The following is a 20,544-nucleotide window of genomic DNA, read 5'->3' as shown; positions in this document are numbered from 1 at the left end:
ATATATATATATATATATATATATATATATATATATATATATATATATATATATATATATATATATATATATATATATATATATATATATATATATAAGTATTCAATCATGAGACTGAATGCTGTTACCACTGAGCAAGGAAGTAGAGTATTTGTGAGGCTGCAAAATCTGATTACGCTTATAAAGACACATGACTCGATTGTCTTTAATAGGAGTGTGGTGATCTGGGAGGGCATGTGGGGGCACCTGGCTGGGACCATTGGCATATGGATCCAGTTAGAGTGTGTTGTCAGGCAATGCTGTGGAAGTATGTGACTGATGGTGCTATGCTTCAGCTTCTGGTGTGTATTAGGGTTGTCCATGAGATTATTCCTTTCCATTGGGAGCCAATTGGGCTAAGAGTGTGAATGATGTGTGTATGAATGTATGATACTTTGTCTGGGTAGGGTTGCTGGCCTGCTATATAAATAGATTAATAGATAAATATATAAATGAGATTAGAGTAAGACAGCTTTTGGTTGAAACTGCTAGAGTGGAATTACACATGTAGTGCCCAGCAGCCTTATACTGTTGCATGGACTCCAAAATACAATAAAACATGACACGTCAGAAGACAGCAAGATGAACTTACCAGGATGATGCACCTGCCGGGTTCCTGCATTTGTTACAATAAGTTTCCAAGTCCCTGCAGCTTTTTCTCCCCAAAAGTGGACTGACAAGAAAGGCCAATCATTAAATTTCTCTGAAAACACATCTCGTGGTCTCTCAAACAGAAGAGTTGATGCCGTCCCTGAAAAAAATATCAACATTCTGTAAGCTCTTCTTTCTGCATTTATGAATGATGTTTCCATTATTAAGTCATCATAGTTGTATCCACATAAGTGGAAGACATGGCTTCCCTTTATATCAACAAAAATATTGATAAGAAATAATTATCATCATAAAGATAGTAATTCCACAAATCATTCCCAAGAAAGATACCACAAGTGCAATGTTTCTATATACTACTGTACTTTATCAATACAAGAAAGTGCTAATAAATCAGCATGTACTAAAACTCTCATTAACAATTCTTATCCAATCACTTAATAATGTTACAGTGGCTTAATATCTTGTGATAAATTATTACCTGAAGGAGATAAAAGCTTGATATTTATGTTTCCACGTGGCAGGAAGCGCAGTGAGACCCGTGCCTGGACGTGCTCCAGATAACGCACTTCAGCTGAGGTTCCTGCACAACCGTCAGTTGTGATCTCAGCCACCACGGACTCTCCCATTATGGTGGGGATACCTCTGTTCACAAGGAAGAAAATGTAGAGATGCATATCAAAATAGACTCTTATGTGGACATGTGGCATGTTGAAATGTATGACAAGAGGTATTCATCTGTGGACACATGACAGACATTCAAAGTCACTAGCAAATGGATAAGTACCAAAAGTACAATCTCTGTCATTTCAATCCAAGTATTTTTAGATTAAACAGTTCTTCAAGTAATAACGTCTGTCATTTCTCCTAGGTAGCTGCTTAAATCATTCATTAAAAACTGTTGCTATGAAAAACAAAAATTTGCTGTGATAACTCTTGATGTTCAACACAAACACCAGTTTTTAGGAGGCATGCTGAGTTTTACCTTTCTGTCCTGTCCTTGACGCTCTGGCAAACATGTTGTGGAGGAACAGTGGTCCACCTCTCAGCCAACTCCACCAGCTTCCCAGCATCCATCAGCCCATAGCCAAATTTGTGGCTCACTGCCAAATAAGACAATCAGTAATGTGCACATAAATGAAAAAATAATCAACACACCATTTTTTTTCATCTCATACCATCACTTGATAAAAACACTGTAAAACTACATGATAAAAATAGATGAGAGACTTGAAGCCTACAGTTACCACCACCTCACCAAATAATCATTAATTCAGAAGAAGAGATGGTAATTTTCAAAAGACAGTACATCAGAAAAATACACAAGAGGAAATAAAAAAGAAAACAGTAAAAAACAGAGTGTGATAAAATATGTCAAACCACCAGATTAATTCTAAGCATAGTTAAAGGATGAATTTTGGGAAATATAAAATGAGGTAAGAATATCATATGGTGATGCAGAGAGAAGACCAGTACAGTATGCTGATCAGGAGTACCTTAGTTACAACAGTCAGTACAATGCAGTCATGAAAAGAGCAGATGGTAGTCAACATGGAAAGCACCCAAAGTCCAGAAGCACACTTAATGATCAGAAACACTGACATTAACTTACAATTGGGGGTGTTCTGGATCTAAATGTGACCTGTTTGGTTTGATGGGTTGGTGTGTCCATTGCAGAGTAGCTGAGGCTTGCAGCACTCACTCGTGTCAGTCTGTCTACTTCAACTTTGTCTCGAGTCTTGTGATGGCCAGTGTTCAATCATGCACTGAACACATAGCTATTGCTTGCTAGGTTAGAAGAGCAACACCAATCAGGCTAACATAAACACTAGCTTACCATTGCAAACAGCTGGGATAAGCTTCAAAATGCTCAGCAAGATACTAGTATACAATGATCAACAAAAGTTCATTGTCAAAACTGTTTTTAAATGTGCTATGTCAATGTAAAGAAAGATCTGAACCTTTCACATGTCTTGACATCCACTGCTAGTAATATGGCCATAAAAATATATGTATATACATAGTATATATAACTATGAATATACAAATATATATATATATATATATATATATATATATATATATATATATATATATATATATATATATATATATATATATATATTCATGTACAGCGGTAGATCCAGTAGGGATGGCCCAAAGGGGCCACTGCCCCTCTCCTATGTCAACAGAGAGGAGACAGGTGTTTCTTGGCTACTCCCTAAATGATGAAACTGTATACTGCCTTAAGGGAAGGAGGGCAGTTGGTACTGACCATGTGTAATTTTACTTCTTAGATTATCACACACTCATCAGTTACCATAATACATTATCTGAACTGACATCCTGGAAAGTTTCTTCATACCTGTTTTCTAAATTAACTGTTTTAACATAAGAGAGGCATTGCTATTGTCATCTATGTTCACTACAGTACATAACAATGATATTTATTTATGCTCTCATGCAACACCATGCCTTTGTTTTGCTTTCTTCACTGTTATCAGTTGTGTCTTGACATTTAAGTTCTTGGTGTGATTATTTCGACAACTTATAACTTTAATTTTTTTAGATTTCTATTTGTTTTAATCACTATATTATTGAAAAAATGGAGTTTTACTGTTATTCTGTTAATGTTGTACATTATATTATCAGTTGTCTAGTATTTAGGCTACATATTATAATCTTTAGCAGTCCACTTCTTAAAATCTTTTGGTCACTAGTTGGGTCAATCCTGAGGTGTCATAACACCACTGGCTGCCAGCATGCTTTGAATGTTACTCCTTAACTGCTTTAATCCTTTCAGCATTGTTCCTACTTCTAGGTGCTCCCAGTGTCACCAGTGTGCAGCTTTGGCTCACATAAATGCCACTTTTCCCAAAATTCCAGCCTAAGATGGGCAGCTGGATTCAGCTCTGATGGATTATGAGTCTAAAGCTTTAAGCAACCTATAATTATGCTCAGAGATGAAATAACTATGATTTTAAATTGTACCTGTAACAGATTACTTTGCTTGCCATTCTACATCACCCTAACTGGCCTTCCCTGCCCAAGGGGACAACTGGATCCACCTCTGTCCAAGCAGTTGCATAGTTAAGCAATAGAACAAAACGGGCTTTAGTGAAAAAAAAAGTATACATCCATTTTTCTCTTCAAGCATGCTGCTTAAAATTAAAATAAACAAAACATTAACAAATTTAAACACATATAAACATATTTCAGTCAACCTTCAGTTATCTAAGAACCCTAGCATAAAGATTTAATATACATGCTTATGTGAGTGATGTTATATCCAGCAGAGCTTAGGATTGTGTAACACTAAGGATGCAACAAAGATGATAACAGCACCATTCCCCTAATCTTTATAACAGGCTGTTCTGAGAAGATCAACTGCTAACTTTCAAGAAATCCAGAATTTTTATTATTAGTGATGCTGTTGAAAGCAATAATGTTTACAAAGATAGTTTATTTGTTGTTGAAACTAAAAGAAAATGCATGTATGGTGATTGATCAATTGATTAAGTTAAAACAGCTTAATCATGGAATGTATAAAATGGCAACAATTATTAAGGGTTTTCCTGTGACCCATTAGTTCTTATTTTCCCAAACATAAGGAAATGGTTATACCCAAGGCAAGCCTTGCAATCCCTCAATTCATAAAATTCATACGTAAAGGTGTCTCACAAGAGAAAACCGCACTCTCTCTCTCTCTCTCTCTCTCTCTCTCTTTTTAAGAGGTAAAATGGCAAATTCATTCTTTATAAAGGTCAACGATTCACATAGAGGAGTAATAAATTACCGTCAGATCAAATCAATTATTTGTCTGATATCATATTAATGCATGCTGCAAGCAGGTAAAGGCAGCAATATCTTTCCATGCATTAGTTACAAGCTGCTGCAGAAGACTAACCATGTTACCTACAAGCTAAGTCACTAAGTGGAGGACACTCACCTTTCCGGCCAACACCATTGATGAACCAACCATCCTCATTCTTGAGTGGGTCAGGGCGGGAAGTCATGACCACGAGATGCTGCATGTCTCGCCAAGTTAGGTCAGGGTTGGCTTCTAGGGCAAGGGCACACAGGCCGGCTGCCAGTGGGGCTGAGGCACTTGTACCTGTCATTGAATGATCAGTTATTCACATGAAAAGACAATGTAACAATAATTACCTTATATTTAGCTATTTCAGTACACAGTTTTATCTTGAATGGGCACAAACAATTTTTGCCTTAATTCTTAAGCACAAGAGTGTAAAGTTAGTCACTCACTAAACAAGACCCTTTTTCTTTTATGTTCTTGACTATAAAGTTGATAAACCTTCCTATTGTAATTCATCTAGCATCTGGGGGCTTAGATGGTCATTTGCTTTTGGAAGTTGTTTCTGTCACCCCAAAACTACTTTCTGTTCAGTGATTCTGGCATACACATCAGTTCCTCCCATGACATATAAGTAGACAGTATGTGTACATTACATCAAGTAGTCAGAGGTGACTTCTAATATTCTTTGGGAAATGCTGTTGGATGACAAAGTCAGTCAAACACTGCAGTGTACTGTCATCACCATGGGTTCACATGGCAGAAAATTATACTAATCCCAACCCTGCATCCTTCTTAGTTGATTCCCAAAGAGTATCAGAGAGAAGGAAATGCCACCAGAGCTCCTTTTGAGACACACCAACATGCCACAAACAATTACAAAAACTTTTTTGTCACCTGTGTGTTCAACGGTACACATGTGCCCGGGTCTGAGAGCGCCATCCATGTCAACTGTGGCCACACTGTTGTCAAGCCCAGGTGTGCCAGAGCTGTAGGTGGTGGCCAGGGTGGATGAACATTCCTCCAGGTACCATGGCTTATACCTGGCAGAAGTGAGAATATAATGTATTATTCACAAAGATATCATGGATGCATTTCAATCTTTTTTTGCTCTGCAACCTGAAATGAACAGCACTGTCCTTTAGGTGTTCAAGTATCAGATGTGTTTGAGTCAGAAGCAGCTCATACAAATAATGAAGGGAAACTGCACAACTGAATAAATGAAGATCTTATATTGGGCACTGATGTCATGAAGACAATTGCATAAACATGAGTCTGGTTTAAATGTGTTTATATTGGAAAAGATTTACTGCTGCATTAATTTATCAACTTTCATCTTAATCAACTGCACAACAGCTATGAAGTAAACTAATTGGATGACAAAAAAGTTACATATCCCCCCACCCGCCTAAAAAAAAAAAAAAAAAAAAAAAGTGGGGAGTTCATGAAGTTATTTTCAGTAGACTAAATCTACAGTTGGTTTAGTCTACTGAGAATAACTTCATGAACTTCTCCCTGTAAATGCTGGCCTGCAATACATATACAACATACCATGTCCTTCCCTGCACATGAAGGGCTCAAAGTGAGACTGCTTGCCAAACTTACCCTCTCTGAGAGGCAGAGGAGATGGACAGAGTGAAGATGGAGTTGGTGTACCCATCACAGTTGCAATTATCAGTGTGGCGTCCACCATTCCCTGACGCCCAAACAAAGATGGAACCCTTGCCATGGCGGCCCTGAAATGAAAATAAGGGAATTCAAATCATCACTATATTAACATCTGTAGATCACTATCATATGAAAAGGCAACATACATTTCATGGTGTGTGTTTGTGTATATGTGTTAATTATCTTGTGTTGGATGGATTTTGAGTTGAAAAGCTTCCTGCACATGACAAGTTAGTTTGATAAATCACTAACAGCGACAGTTTTTGTACTGAAAGGCTGGCTCCAGCTTTACAATGATCAGTCTGTCACCTGACAACAGCTTGCCAATATGTGTGATTATAAGTAACTATGTTAAGTCCTTTGCTTTCCTAATCCCTTATTTGAATCTCATCCCTTGTCATCTTTGAACACCCAATATACACTCCCTTCCACTTCAGAATAATAAGCAAACTCGAAAAGCATTCTAATTTCCTCTCTCAATATGACCACACTAATGCAATTTCCTTGGTCTTATCTGCGTCTCTGTTGTCTTCTGCATCTCTCCTCAACAGCTCGACAGACGCTTCTCTGGTTCTGATGACTTCAGTCATACATTCCACGGACCACTCTGCTCTCCTCACATCCTTGTTTCTTAATTAAATGGATATTATTGGAGCTTATGCCCCGTAACTTACCTCGTTTTTTTTTTTGACCGGCTTTATGATAATTGAGATATTTCGAAGTGATATGTCTTCTATAGTCTTTACGTCGCAAGCGTGTAGTTTTCGAGCTAGGAAATATTCACTCATTATTTAGCCCACGAGGAAGGGCTGTCATGGCGGACCTGTTTATTGGAAAGAACTAACTGTACATAACGAAGGCCACGCTCACCCTAATGACACCATTGATGAAAGCCCGCTTGGCCAGAGGTCCGGGGCCGTCCACCGTCTTGCCGTCATCCTCAGGGCCCCAAGATGCCGAAAAGATGTCGATGTGCTCCGGGTTGAGGGAGATGGCCTGCGCCTCCACGGCGTCGTTCACGGTGCCGTCAAGCATGCGCACGCCTGCAAAGAATCCCGCCACCACTTGTCAATATGTACCTTTTGGAAAGTATGGGAAAGAAAGTTGAAATAGAATTGATCAGCTGGGTAAGACACTCAATGGTAAATGAAAAATTACAAACCAGTAACAAGTGAAAGTGGTCAGATCATGAGAAAGAAAAAAAATAATGATTGTGAAAAGAAGAAAAAAAAATGCGATAAAATACTGGACGGGAGAAAAAAAAAGAGCAAGAGCAGGTGAGGCAAACATGTGGACGCCAGGTGCCAGGTGCGCCAGGTGTGTGCCATTCCTCGTAACCAGGGAGCGACGTGTCCTGGATGTAAATGTGAGTAAAGTTAACGGGTCATACAACTCTCAGCAGCCTAAGCACCGTTATCAAGCACTTGTTACAGCCTTTCACCAGCCCGTGCAAACCCACATCACGTCCCAACCTTGACACACTGGCTACTTTCACTGATGCTTCACTCTCAACCACCGACCAACCGACCACCGGCCACCCTCGGCCCCGACAACCTGTCCGCCATCCAAGAATAAACAAGTAAAATAAATAAAAGAAACTACAACTGATACTAAATGAATGGACAGGTAACATGGAAATATAAATGATCAGAAATGCAAGCCGAATAAATGATAATGATAATGGCAAAGGGCAGATAAATGAGTGGATAGGGAGTACATGGCTGCCCAAATAACACAGATTCTCCTCGGCATTGGGACATGACCTGACTTCATTAACTCTGCCCGGCCACTCAGCGCGGCGCAAACGGGATTCCTGCTGAAAACAAAAACGAATCACCACGCTCTTCCTCCACGCGGCGCAAGATGATTCCATAACTCAGGTATTTGGCTCTACATACACACGAAAAGAGAGAGAGAGAGAGAGAGAGAGAGAGAGAGAGAGAGAGAGAGAGAGAGAGAGAGAGAGAGAGAGAGAGAGAGAGAGAGAGAGAGAGAGAGAGAGAGAGAGAGAGAATAAAAAAAAAAATCCAGCTACTGAATCTTTCCTCTGAGGGTTAATGTAACGCACTCATTCTATTCAGATAAGAAAAAAATGCAGCTGATGTGGCAGCAAGTCCTCCTCGGAGAGAATCTCTGTAGAGCCGGCAGCCGCTCGTCTTGCTGATCTCGCGGGACTTCTAGCGGCGCTAACTGTGCACTGTTCACCTCCCTGACCCCGTGCAGTCCTGCATTCGTGGGTCAGTGTATGTGTAGATACCTGCTGGCGACTAACTGGCTAACTGGTCGGCAGATATCTACTTTACCAAGCAAGGTCGCGTCGATTTGAAACATTCTCTCTCTCTCTCTGTTGCCTAATTCCTCTTCGTACGTTCTCTTCCCTGTCCCCCTTCCCTTCCCTTCCCTTCCCTTCCTTTCCCTTCCCTTCGCCTCACCTCCAATGCTGCTGTTGTAAGCCACACCCACGCCGCAGAAGTCGTTGAAGGCGACGGCGGCGACCTCCCCAGCACACCGCGTTCCGTGCCTGTTGTCGCCGTTGTCGCGAGGGAAAGGGTCGTTGTCGTTATCATTGATGTCCGTGGAGGCGCTGGGGTCCTGCGGGAGGAGGATAGGGACGGTGAGGAAGGAATGACGTCAGGTGGTGCTAAGAGGAGAGAGGAAAGGAGGGAGGCCTGCGGGAAATGACACGGTGGTTCTGTGAAGAGGAAAACAGGGAGGAAACAAACATGTGAAAGGAAACTCAACATCTGCATGGCTGGAATGTAAGACAGAGGCACGGGATGCGATGTAAGAGAGAGAGAGAGAGAGAGAGAGAGAGAGAGAGAGAGAGAGAGAGAGAGAGAGAGAGAGAGAGAGAGAGAGAGAGAGAGAGACGGTGACAATATCGGTGCCATGCAAGCGAACGCGAAGACTAGACATGACAACAAGACTCAGCTGAAATACAACACTAGGGAAAACAAAGGCACTGGAGAGGGAAACACACACGAGACAGCAGCACAAGATTCCAAAACTACACGAAGACGACACAGCTCCCTTGCAAACCCGTATACTTTGGCCTGTGAGAGAGAGAAAAGAGAAGAAAAGAGAAGAAACAGGAGGAGGCAACAACACTAGGATTATAGGCATGAAGAAAACGGAGAACGCGGGACAAGGAAAACATGAAGGGAAGAAAATGGGATATTGGAATCACATAAGAACGCAGTGTGTGCCCATCTCGCTTTCAAGTTTTGGATTGTGTCTTGCACTGCGCCGCGACCCCTGCAACGCCCGGCCTGATGAAATGGTTGAATAATATTGTTTTCCGACACTCCATGCGGGAAGTAAGCGGTCGGGCAGGCATGCCGGCGATTGGGAGGAGGAAGAGGAGGAGGAGATGAAGAAGGAGAAAAAAAAAAAAAAAAAAGCTGGCAATTGAAAGAAGAAGAAGAAGAAGAAGAAGAAGAAGAAGAAGAAGAAGAAGAAGAAGAAGAAGAAGAAGAAGAAGAAGAAGAGGAGAAGGAGGAGGAATACAAAGGAAAGCCAAACAACAACATACTTTTAGGTCCTTGCAAGGTTGTTTGGTAACTACTTCTAATTAACTACAGGGCAGACAGGAGGAGGAAGAGGAGGAGGAGGAGGAGGAGGAGGAGGAGGAGGAGGAGGAGGAGGAGGAGGAGGAGGAGGAGGAGGAGGAGGAGGAGGAGGAGGAGGAGGAAGAAGAAGAAGAAGAAGAAGAAGAAGAAGAAGAAGAAGAAGAAGAAGAAGAAGAAGAAGAAGAAGAAGAAGAAGAAGAAGAAGAAGAAGAAGAAGAAGAAGAAGAAGAAGAAGAAGAAGAAGAAGAAGAAGAAGAAGAATATGAAGATAATGATGAAGATGAAGATGATTAGGAGGAAAACAACGAAAAGAGAGAGAAGAAAAGAAAGAAAAAAAAACTGAAGAATAAGGAGGAAAAAAGACAAGAAGGGGAAAGAGAGACAACAATAAAACGAAGGCAACGAAAGGTGAATCATTAACATACGAAGTACTACAGAAAACAGAGACGGTGTGGAAAGGAGCGACTGTTCAGAGACGTGTGTGTGTGTGTGTGTGTGTGTGTGTGTGTGTGTGTGTGTGTGTGTGTGGTGTGTGTGTGTGTGTGTGTGTGTGTGTGTGTGTGTGTGTGTGTGTCGCTACAATGAAAGATATACAGAGGACCTTCTTTTTTTTCTTCTCTTCCAATTACCTGTAACACAATTGGCGCCAGCTGGTTCCTTCACTAGTACACCTCGGCATCACAAACAGTCTCTCTCTCTCTCTCTCTCTCTCTCTCTCTCTCTCTCTCTCTCTCTCTCTTAATTTACATCTTTTAACATTCTCTTCCTGCATTCTCTTCCTGGTGAAAACAGTATTGTGAAACAGAGAGAGAGAGAGAGAGGAGGAGAGAGGAGAGGAGAGAGAGAGAGAGAGAGAGAGAGAGAGAGAGGAGAGAGAGAGAGAGAGAGAGAGAGAGAGAGAGAGAGATGGCGTTATTTCTTACCATTAAGTGTTCTACTTTTGGGAACTTAAAGCGATATACTTCCAAGTACCTCTCTCTCTCTCTCTCTCTCTCTCCTCTCTCTCTCTCTCTCTCTCTCTCTCTCTCTCTCTCTCTCTCTCTCTCTCTCAATTCATCACGAGTCTCGTCACCATCTCCCTTAATTGGCATCCCCGTGGTGACATTAAGCACATTTCACTCGCCCTCCTTTCCTTCCCTACCTCCTTCCCTTTCTCCCTGTCCTTACCTCTCTCAGTCTCCTCCTCTCTCTCTTCACTTGTCCATTAATTCAAGGTCTTTCTTTTTCCCTATCTCCTTCCCCTTTCTCCTTGTCCTCCTTCCCTCTCATGGCCTCTTCCTCCCCTCCTCTTCACGTGCCCATCCAAGGTCTTTCGTTCCCCCTGGCGCGGTGATGAGCCGATGGGGAGGTGATGGGGAGGATGGTGTGTGGATGGGGAAGCTAAACCCTAGACAGTTTATGGTGTGTCCAATACAAGTCATGACCATACTAACTCCTCCTGCTCCTCTTCGTCCACGTCCTCGTCCTCCATGTCCTCGTCCTCCTCCTCCTCCTCCTCCCAGTGTGCCTGTCTCTGCATCCACCACGCCAATTTGCGTCTCCTCCTCTCATATTACGTTAACATTTGGACGTTGCGTTTCAACAATTCTCGTTTCTCTTCTCATATCCCGAGGAAGTCCCGTCCCTGTGCACCAGTTTACCTTCCCTCACTACTTCTTTATTGGTACTTACCTTCTCCTCCCCCTGCTGACTTATTCTTCTTATCTCCCCCTTTATTGGTTGCATTTTATTTATTTATCTTTAATATTTCACTTTCGTTATAATTTCAGAAGAGTAAGTTGTCATTTTCATCCTCTTTATCGTTCGTTTTATTTCTCCCGCTGTCCATTTCTCTCTTCGTGTATCTTTCCGCATTTCGCTTCAATATTGTGAGTTTTATGTTCTAATGACGTCTCTGCCTCGTCTGTGCGTCTTATCTTGAAGGTATTTTTTTTTTTTTTTCACTGTTTACATTTCTAATCCACCTCACAAATCGCATCTCTACCTCATTTCTTGTCAATCTTTCTCCATAAATTCCGCGCTGCATTCAAATAACGCGTCTTTTTCTGAAACATCCGCTTCGTTTATTCATCTTTTCTAGAGCAATTTTTTCTTACTTCATATAATTCTGATCTCCTTAGGAAAATAATCTTCCTTACAATCTCTAATAGCTTTCGTTAACTTATTCCATTTAAATATTTTTTTTTCATATTCTTTAACATCTTTGTCTCCTCCATACGTCTTAACAGCAGCAAGTATTCCTTTACTCCCTACACTTCACATCCATTCCCAAATCGTGCCTCATATCAAATATCCTGCATTTTTTTTTTACAATATTTTCAGAAATTTTCCCTCATTTATACATCTTATCTGCAGCAAATACTCCTTTCATTCCTTACATTTCGCATCTCTTCCTCAAACCTTTCATGATCTTTATCTTTAAACGCCCTTCTGCACACACCTGAGCTAATTAGCCTCACTCAGCCACGAGTAACGAAGGTAATTGGCCGCACACCTGGATAATACCCCTGGCTGGACCTCTGTTGGAATCTGGAACCTGTCTGTGTCCCGCCCTCAGCTCCACTGCGCGAGAACAAACACAACTAAATGAACTGTCTTGATTATTTATTCATGGCTAGTCCTTGTTCCTTTCTCCTAACTGACTCCCGCCGCCTCTTGCTCTCGCCCTTCAAGCTCCAGTGTATACAGGCTGCCCGTGACCCGCGCGGCGCCCAGGGATTAAAGGATCCGGAGGATTGAGCGATTGAGTTGGCGGCAAACGGGCCTATCTTACGTATTGGCCGCTCTGCTGATGCTTAATGAACCATCTTGACTTCACAGGCAGACGATGATGACCTAACCTAACCTATCTGTCAAACCTTTCCTCCCCTCCACACCACTCCGCTTCCTGCCTATCTGCCCGCTCCCTCCCCTCCACACACTGTCCAGGCGATGGATGTTTTTAAGAGAATACTTAAATTTAAACCAAGATCCACCACACCCACTGACCTTCCTATAAAAATTTACAAGGAATTTGCTGTAGAGCTAGCAACACCGCTATGCTCCATAATAAACGCCTCACTCTCCCAACACTCTTGCCCCGCGGACTGGAAGACATCTTATGTCACTCCCATCCCCAAAACTTCCAGTCCTCAGTCACTCAATGACCTCAGGCCAGTCTCTATCACCCCCATCCCTAGCCTTATTTGTGAAGATTTTGTATATGACTGGGCATACACCAAAATTTGTAACACCGTGGATATCAGACAATTCGGAAATATTAAAGCCACCTCCACCTCACATTACCTGACCAGCTTCCTTGAATTCATCCACAGCCACCTGGACAAGCGAAACACCTCTCTAGCTGTTGCTTTTGTCGACTTCAAAAAAGCCTTTGATCTAGTTGATCACACTGTTGTCATCAGCAAGGCAGTAAGTCTGGGTCTCCCTCCTAATCTGATAGCGTGGCTAGCCGACTTCCTCACAGGGAGACGTCAGGCCGTTCGCTATCAGGGCTCTGTCTCTAATTTCCAACAGCTGACATGTGGAGTCCCCCAGGGGACCAAGATGGGTCCTCTATGCTTCCTCCTCCTCATCAACGACGCCCTCACCGACACCCCCCATCGCTGGAAGTATGTGGACGACTGCACCGTGGGCGTCCCAGTTTCCAACAAGAACCCGGACTACTCGCCACTGCAAGCAATTCTGGAGCGACTGCGGACGTGGACAGAGGAGAGCAGGATGACCATCAACCACAGCAAAACTGTGGTGATGCATTTCTGTACCTCCTCTGTACCAGTGCCCCCTCCCCGGCTCACAGTGGGCCCTCACCCCCTCCAGGTGGTCCAATGTGCCAAGCTTCTCGGAGTCACGGTGGACGACCAGCTGACCTGGAAGCAGCATGTCGCCAGCACCGTGAGATCAGCTACCTACAGGCTGTACATGCTGCGCAGACTCAGGTCGCTGGGGACGCCGACAGATGAGTTAAGGGGGTGTACCTCACCTTCATCCTCCCCAAACTCATGTACGCCTCCCCAGCGTGGTCCTCCTCCCTCACACACACTCAACAGCTACAGCTAGAGAGTGTGCAGAAAAGGGCGTGCAGGGTCATCCTTGGCCCTGCATACACCACCTATGAAGAAGCCCTGACCACCCTGAGTCTGTCCAGAATATCCACCAGGCACCGAGAGGCTCTGGAGAAGTTTGGGAAGGGACTACTGCATCATCCGCGTCTCAGAGACATGCTGCCGCCCGACGCGCCTCGCCCTGTCCGTGCCACCAGACACCACAACAAAATAACGCCCCTGAAGGCGCCGCGCACGGACCGGTACAGACTCAGTGCGATTCCCACCATGGTGCGAGCCATCAATCGATAGTATTTCCCTCCTAGATTAGTCTTACCGTTAGGATTAATGTTAAGTTTTTCCCCATCCCCTATGTACATTTTCAGTTTGTCAACTGCCTAAATAATAAACCGTTTATTATTATTATTATTATTATTATTAACCCACCTTCTCCCCCCTCCCCCCCCTCTCTCTCTCTCTCTCTCTCTCTCTCTCTCTCTCTCTCTCTCTCTCTCAATATGTTATCAGGGAACTGCATGCTTATCACTAGTACTCGTTGTTTTATTTTCATCTCTCAGGAGTGGACAGTTTTATTCAGGAGAAGGACGACAACGCCAAGGACGAGGAGGAATAAGGATGAATTCGAGGGAGAGGAAGATGTGGGTCGGGGGAGGCTGGGGAAAGGGAGGGAAGAAAGAGAGATCGTGAGAAGAAAACAAAGATGTAACTGAGGAGGTGATGCAAATACTGTTATATAATGCTCAGTACATACACACACACACACACACACACACACACACACACACACACGTGGTCAGCAGCAAGAGGAGAAGAGGAGAGGGGAAAACGGGAGAGGAGAGGAGAGGAGGGGACACATCCAATAAAAATAAATGAAATCCCAATACACTGGTACGTAAGAGTGTGTATATAGACAACTTCACCTCTTCAAATTCCCTTCCCCTCCTGCTGCTGCTTCTCCGCCGACGAGGGAGTGAATCTAATACAAAACTATGACGAAGGACACACACACACACACACACACACACACACACACACACACACACACACACACACACACACACACACAAACACGCGACAGACATACTGGGATACGAGGAGCGAGAGGCAATAACTGATATTACTGAGGAACCTCAAGAGCGGCAACAATATCCCAGCGGAGTGGACGACGTCGAGGTCGGCGGCGGCGGCGGCGGCGGCGGAGGAGGAGGAGGAGGAGGAGGAGGAGGAGGAGGAGGAGGAGGAGGAGGAGGAGGAGGAGGAGGATATGCAGTGACCGGAGGAGGCCCAAAGGCAAGAAAAGAAAGCGAGGGAGAAAAGAGGAAAGTGACAATTGATGGGAGGATTTCACTGTGCTCTCTCTCTCTCTCTCTCTCTCTCTCTCTCTCTCTCTCTCTCTCTCTCTCTCTCTCTCTCTCTCGCAGTCTTCAGCCTTTGATACTCTCTTTCCCTCTTCCTCGCCCCTTCCTTTGCCATGCCCAAGTGGATCCAAAGGGAAGCGAGGCAGGTGGAGGGGACGAGTGCTAGGCAGCAAGCGAGGTCTGGTGCCATTGTGTCATACGGAGAAGCCATCACGTCAGGAGCAGACGCCATTAAGGCCCACCCAAGGCAGTGCAAACAACAGGTCTTTCTTACCTCTGCCCTCCTTCCTCCCTCTCTCTCTCCTTCCTTCTTTTCTTCCTGCCTCTCTTCCTCCCTCGCCGCCACGTGCAGTCTCTTATGGCAAAATCAACATCGATGGCTTCCTCTCAGCACTTCAAACACATCCTCTCCCCTCCCCCCAACACCCTCCCAGTCATCCAGTCACTTGCCTCCCACCATCCACTCTGCCTAAAGATCCATAATATAAAATTGCATTCACCATAAAATAATAATGAAAAAAAAAAAATATATCAAACTTGCGATAAATCCTTGCACTCTATATCCACCCATCCATCCACACACACGCACATAAGTACAAAGATCCGTAATACAAAAACTGCATTAACCATGACAGAAAGAGGAAAAAAAAAAATGGAAAAGATCTATTGAACTTACGACAAATCCTTCTACATACGCTCCCCACCCATTTTCCTTCCCTCCCTCCCATTCCTCTCCACCCCTCCTCCCCCACCAAGCCTCCACAGCTGACCAGCACCAAGAGACAGGTGGAAAACAAGTGGAAAACGCCTCGCCCCGGCAGCATAATACGGGTATAATCTCTTTCGGGGCAAGTGGAGTCTGAACAGGTTTCATTAAATGCTCTGAAAGTGAACGGCGATATGACGGGAGTGCCTGTGTGTGTGTGTGTGTGTGTGTGTGTGTGTGTGTGTGTGTGTGTGTGTGTGTGTGTGTGTGTGTGTGTGTGTGTGTGTGTGTGTGTGTGTGTGTGTGTGTGTGTGTGTGTGTGTGTGAGGGGGGGGACGGTTAGTTTTATGGCTTTTCTTTGATCTATCAACGACAGCTTAAGCCACAAAGGAAAGAAGATTGGGAGGAAAATAAGGAAAAATTACAGGACGTTGACGTGGATGCAGAAAACGGTATTTATAAAGAAGGCATAAATTAAAACGAACGAGGTAGATAAGAAAAAAAATAATAATAATCATAAAGAAATAATATTCGCATTGTGGGATGAAGCAAGAGAGAGAGAGAGAGAGAGAGAGAGAGAGAGAGAGAGAGAGAGAGAGAGAGAGAGAGAGAGAGAGAGAGAGAGAGGGAGAGAGAAGGGGGGATTGTTTTGTCAAAGTGAGGAGTAGAAGTATCATGCCCGCTGGGATAAGCAGGTTTGAATGTTGGCAAATGTCAACACGAGCCTTGCTACGAGGCGGCCAAACCTGAAGATTAAATTAGTAAGAAAAGAAAAGAAGAAAAAGAAGAAGAAAAAAAAAGAAAAAAAAAGAAAGAAAAAAACTTGTTGCCACATAAGGGAGAAAGAAATGTGTTGCCAGAATCACCACCACACCCACCACCACCACCACAAACAACAACAACAACAACAACGACATGATGATGATGATGATGATGGTGATGATGATGATGACACGAAGAAGAAGAACAAGAAAAAGATGAACAAGAACAAGAACAAGAAGAAGAACAAGAAGAGAAAGAAGAACAACAAAAACACCACCACCACCACCACCACCACCACCACCACCACCACCACCAACAACAACAACAACAACAGCAACAACAACAACAATAATAATAATGATAATAATAACCTATATCAGATCGACGCAGTAGTAACAGTAATAACCAAAGGAACATTACGCCACGCTGCAGGAAGATAATTAAAAGCGATATATATGCTTATTATTATCATCTGAATCGTAAACTCGTGTATTTCAAACCGTGCCGAGCTGCTGTGACAGAAAAAAAAATATAAGTATGCAAATATACTTTCTATCATGTGTGTGTGTGTGTGTGTGTGTGTGTGTGTGTGTGTGTGTGTGTGTGTGTGTGTGTGTGTGTGTGTGTGTGTGTGTGTGTGTGTGTGTGTGTGTGTGTGTGTGTGTGTGTGTGTGAATTGTTTGGAAAGAAGGAAGATAGGGAGGTAGGGAGCGAGTTTTTATTGAAGCAGGAGAGGGAAGGAGGAAGGAAGGATGGCAAGAGAAGGAAGGAGGGAGAGTGTCACGAGGAAGAGGAAGGGGAAGAGGAAGAGGAGAGGAAGAGAAGGAAGGAAAGAGAGCAGTGTCACTGGAATGTGTAGCAAGAGGACGACAAAATAGGAAAAAGGAAAAAAGAGAGAAGGAATGTTTGCAAGGAAGGTGAGGAAGAGAGGGAGAGGGAAAGGAGAAGGGAAGAAAGAAAATGGAAAGACGATGACTCCAAGAAAAAGATAGTAAGAGGAGAGAAAGGAAGGATGGATAGAGTAAAAGGGAGGGAATAAAGGAGGGAGGAAGTAGAGATGGGACACTGAGCATTAGGAAGAGAAACGAGGGAAATATAAATAAATACGAAAGGCAGAGAGAGAGAGAGAGAGAGAGAGAGAGAGAGAGAGAGAGAGAGAGAGAGAGAGAGAGAGAGAGAGAGAGAGAGAGAGAGAGAGAGAGAGAGAGACGGCAGTTAGACAAAGTGGTGAAGAAGGAAAGAAAACTAAATCATCACATTAAAAAGATGAGGGAAGATAATGGAGAGAAAGAGAGGGAAGAAAGCAGTGAATATGAATGGGATGAACAGCATGAGAGAGGGAGGGAGTGAGGGAGAGTAAGGGAGGGTGAGGGAGAGTGAGGGACGGGTGTGGCGAGCAAGAGGCACTCAAGTCTTAACAACCTAACATCCCTCCTTGTTGGCAGTGGCTCCAATTTGATTACTGTGTGAGGAAGGGAGGCGGGAAGGGCGCGGAAGGGGTCTAAGAGAGAGAGAGAGAGAGAGAGAGAGAGAGAGAGAGAGAGAGAGAGAGAGAGAGAGAGAGAGAGAGAGAGAGAGAGAGAGAGAGAGAGGTGAAAGGTATACACGGAAGTGAACAACTGAAGGAGAGAGGAGTGAAAGGGAACTACAAGCGAGGTTCGTACAGACATATTAACATAAAAACAAAGCCCTCTAGTACAGTATACGTAAAACAAGAGCAATAATACGCAGGAGAGACAAAGGCATAAAAGAGCGAGAGTGTATTTCGTATTTCATCCACAGTTTGCTTTCCGGCGCGCCAACTGCATACAATCACGGGGCGGGACACGGTGACCTGCGCTGTAAAGTAAAAAGGAAAGGATTTGATACATTTGGAGATGACTTTATCATATTATCCGCGGCCTCTCCTCACCCCCAGAAACACTGTCGCCCTGCCCCGCTCTGAGCACTGAACACAGCCATCCAAGCCACCTCCACCCTCCGCTATACCGCTACCTCATCCACCACACCCATCCCCGCACCGCAAGGCCTCACCCACCATCACCACCATCACTTCCCATTGTTCCGCCCCATTATTTCTCCTCACGTTTTCTCGCACGGTGTAGAAATGTCATAACAACTTCACTCTTGCTCTGTTACTTCACCTCACATTTCCTAATACTGTCTAGAAGTCATAAAAAGCGATATTCCTTACTCAAATACACGTTTCTGATCTTGTACACCATAATATACCGTTGGAAGTAATGCCTGTATGTTTCTCATGCAAAGATCAGCACTGGTAGCCGAGTCATTGATCAGCAAGTGATAATAAGAGGTGAAGGTGATGACTGATATATGGACAGCACAAGCCAGCACCTCGAAGGGCATAACTGTTGATGGCAATGAACATAACTGGTGTGTAATAATTAGTCTGTGTCAAATATAATTGAAAGATCAGTATTTGTCAACTGTTCCCTAAATGGATATCAATGAACAGCAACAGTAATAATAATAATAATAATCTGCATTTACTTATCTATATTTGTATGAATTCATATGTTGTATCAGTCTATCACAATACAATGACTCCATACGGTGAGTTACTATATATTACGAATATTTCAAAAACTAAAACAATAACTGTATAAATATATATTTGTTTATTTATTTATCTATCTACCTAAAACGATAACTATTATTTATCTATCTATCTATCCATCCATCCATATATCTATCTATCTATCCATCTATGCTAGGTTAAGTTATAATGCTATCTATCCATCTATCCGTCCATCTATCGATCTATCTATCCATCCATGCATCCATCCATCTACCTACCCAGTACCTATCCAAATATCTATCCATCTACTTATACTCCTGCCTCACACGCCCACGCCTCCATCCTTAAAACTCAGTGACGGGCGGAGGGCGCGGACCAGTGAGGCTGCAGGCGCCGGAAGGACAGAAGGACGCGGATCGCCAAGTGACCTTCAAGAAAACACACAGAGAAAAAAAAAGTATCACGGTGACAATGGAAGATCAGGGGCTGCCTTAACCCACAACCACGCCCACCAGTGCATTGCGAGGCGCGAGTCACCCTCATGTTTGTTCTGCTCACGTCACAGGAAAGTAAGCATTAGTTTTTCTTTTTACTTTTTTTCTGGGAGCATTGGTACGAATAAACTAGCGTTGCAATACTTTATTTCCTGTATGTTTTTTTTTTTTATGTATAATCTTCGTGTGTTTATCTCTAGTATGTGTTGTTATGCTTTATTTTCTATTATTTTTCTTTCTAGTCTTTTCGTAAAACGAGTAATTTAACAACACCAGTCTGGTTTCATGACGCACTGTGCAGTTGTGATGGTGATGGAAGGGTTTGTCTCAAGTGTGTGTGTGTGTGTGTGTGTGTGTGTGTGTGTGTGTGTGTGTGTGTGTGTGTGTGTGTGTGTGTGTGTGTGTGTGTGTGTGTGTGTGTGTGTGTGTGTGTGTGTTTCGCTGCTGCACATCTTCCATTCATCACCTCACTCTCATCAGCAAACCAGTTCATTTATTTACCAAACAAACCCTCAGTTCTCATTACCTGATGCACTTAAGGAGTATTCTCAAAGCTCATACAGTCTCTCTCTCTCTCTCTCTCTCTCTCTCTCTCTCTCTCTCTCTCTCTCTCTCTCTCTCTCTCTCTCTCTCTCTCTCTCAGTTCAGTCAGGTCCCTTCACACCACTCCAAGGCTTTCCAATCAGCACCGGATTCACCTCCTTTAATCTTTCTTAGGGGCGACAATGGGTGTTACCTGGAATCGCTGGCCTCGTTGTCGTTGCTGTGTGTGTGTGTGTGTGTGTGTGTGTGTGTGTGTGTGTGTGTGTGTGTGTGTGTGTGTGTGTGTGTGTGTGTGTGTGTGTGTGTGTGTGTGTGTGTGTGTGTGTGTGTGTGTGTGTTCTGCGTACTGTCAAGGGCAAGGCAAAGTAACACAACACAA

The 20,544-nt window shown here is 43.5% G+C and overlaps 1 protein-coding gene across 2 annotated transcripts in view; it reads right to left on the bottom strand.

The window, feature by feature from the left end:
• LOC135100689 (furin-like protease 2) overlaps positions 1-20,544 on the bottom strand; it is a 52,480-nt gene that overhangs the window by 13,973 nt on the left and 17,963 nt on the right. For both annotated transcript variants that reach the window (XM_064003854.1, XM_064003855.1), the window contains exons 3-10: positions 8,563-8,722; positions 7,001-7,173; positions 6,068-6,198; positions 5,360-5,505; positions 4,598-4,762; positions 1,634-1,751; positions 1,130-1,293; positions 632-790 (exon numbers count right to left, since the gene is read on the bottom strand). In XM_064003854.1, the coding sequence (XP_063859924.1) occupies positions 632-790; positions 1,130-1,293; positions 1,634-1,751; positions 4,598-4,762; positions 5,360-5,505; positions 6,068-6,198; positions 7,001-7,173; positions 8,563-8,722 (1,216 nt within the window). The remainder of the gene's footprint in view (positions 1-631; positions 791-1,129; positions 1,294-1,633; positions 1,752-4,597; positions 4,763-5,359; positions 5,506-6,067; positions 6,199-7,000; positions 7,174-8,562; positions 8,723-20,544) is intronic.

This window comes from Scylla paramamosain, chromosome 5, assembly GCF_035594125.1.
Source record: "Scylla paramamosain isolate STU-SP2022 chromosome 5, ASM3559412v1, whole genome shotgun sequence".
Classification (NCBI taxonomy): domain Eukaryota; kingdom Metazoa; phylum Arthropoda; class Malacostraca; order Decapoda; family Portunidae; genus Scylla; species Scylla paramamosain.
This window is presented reverse-complemented; position numbering and strand designations above follow the sequence as displayed.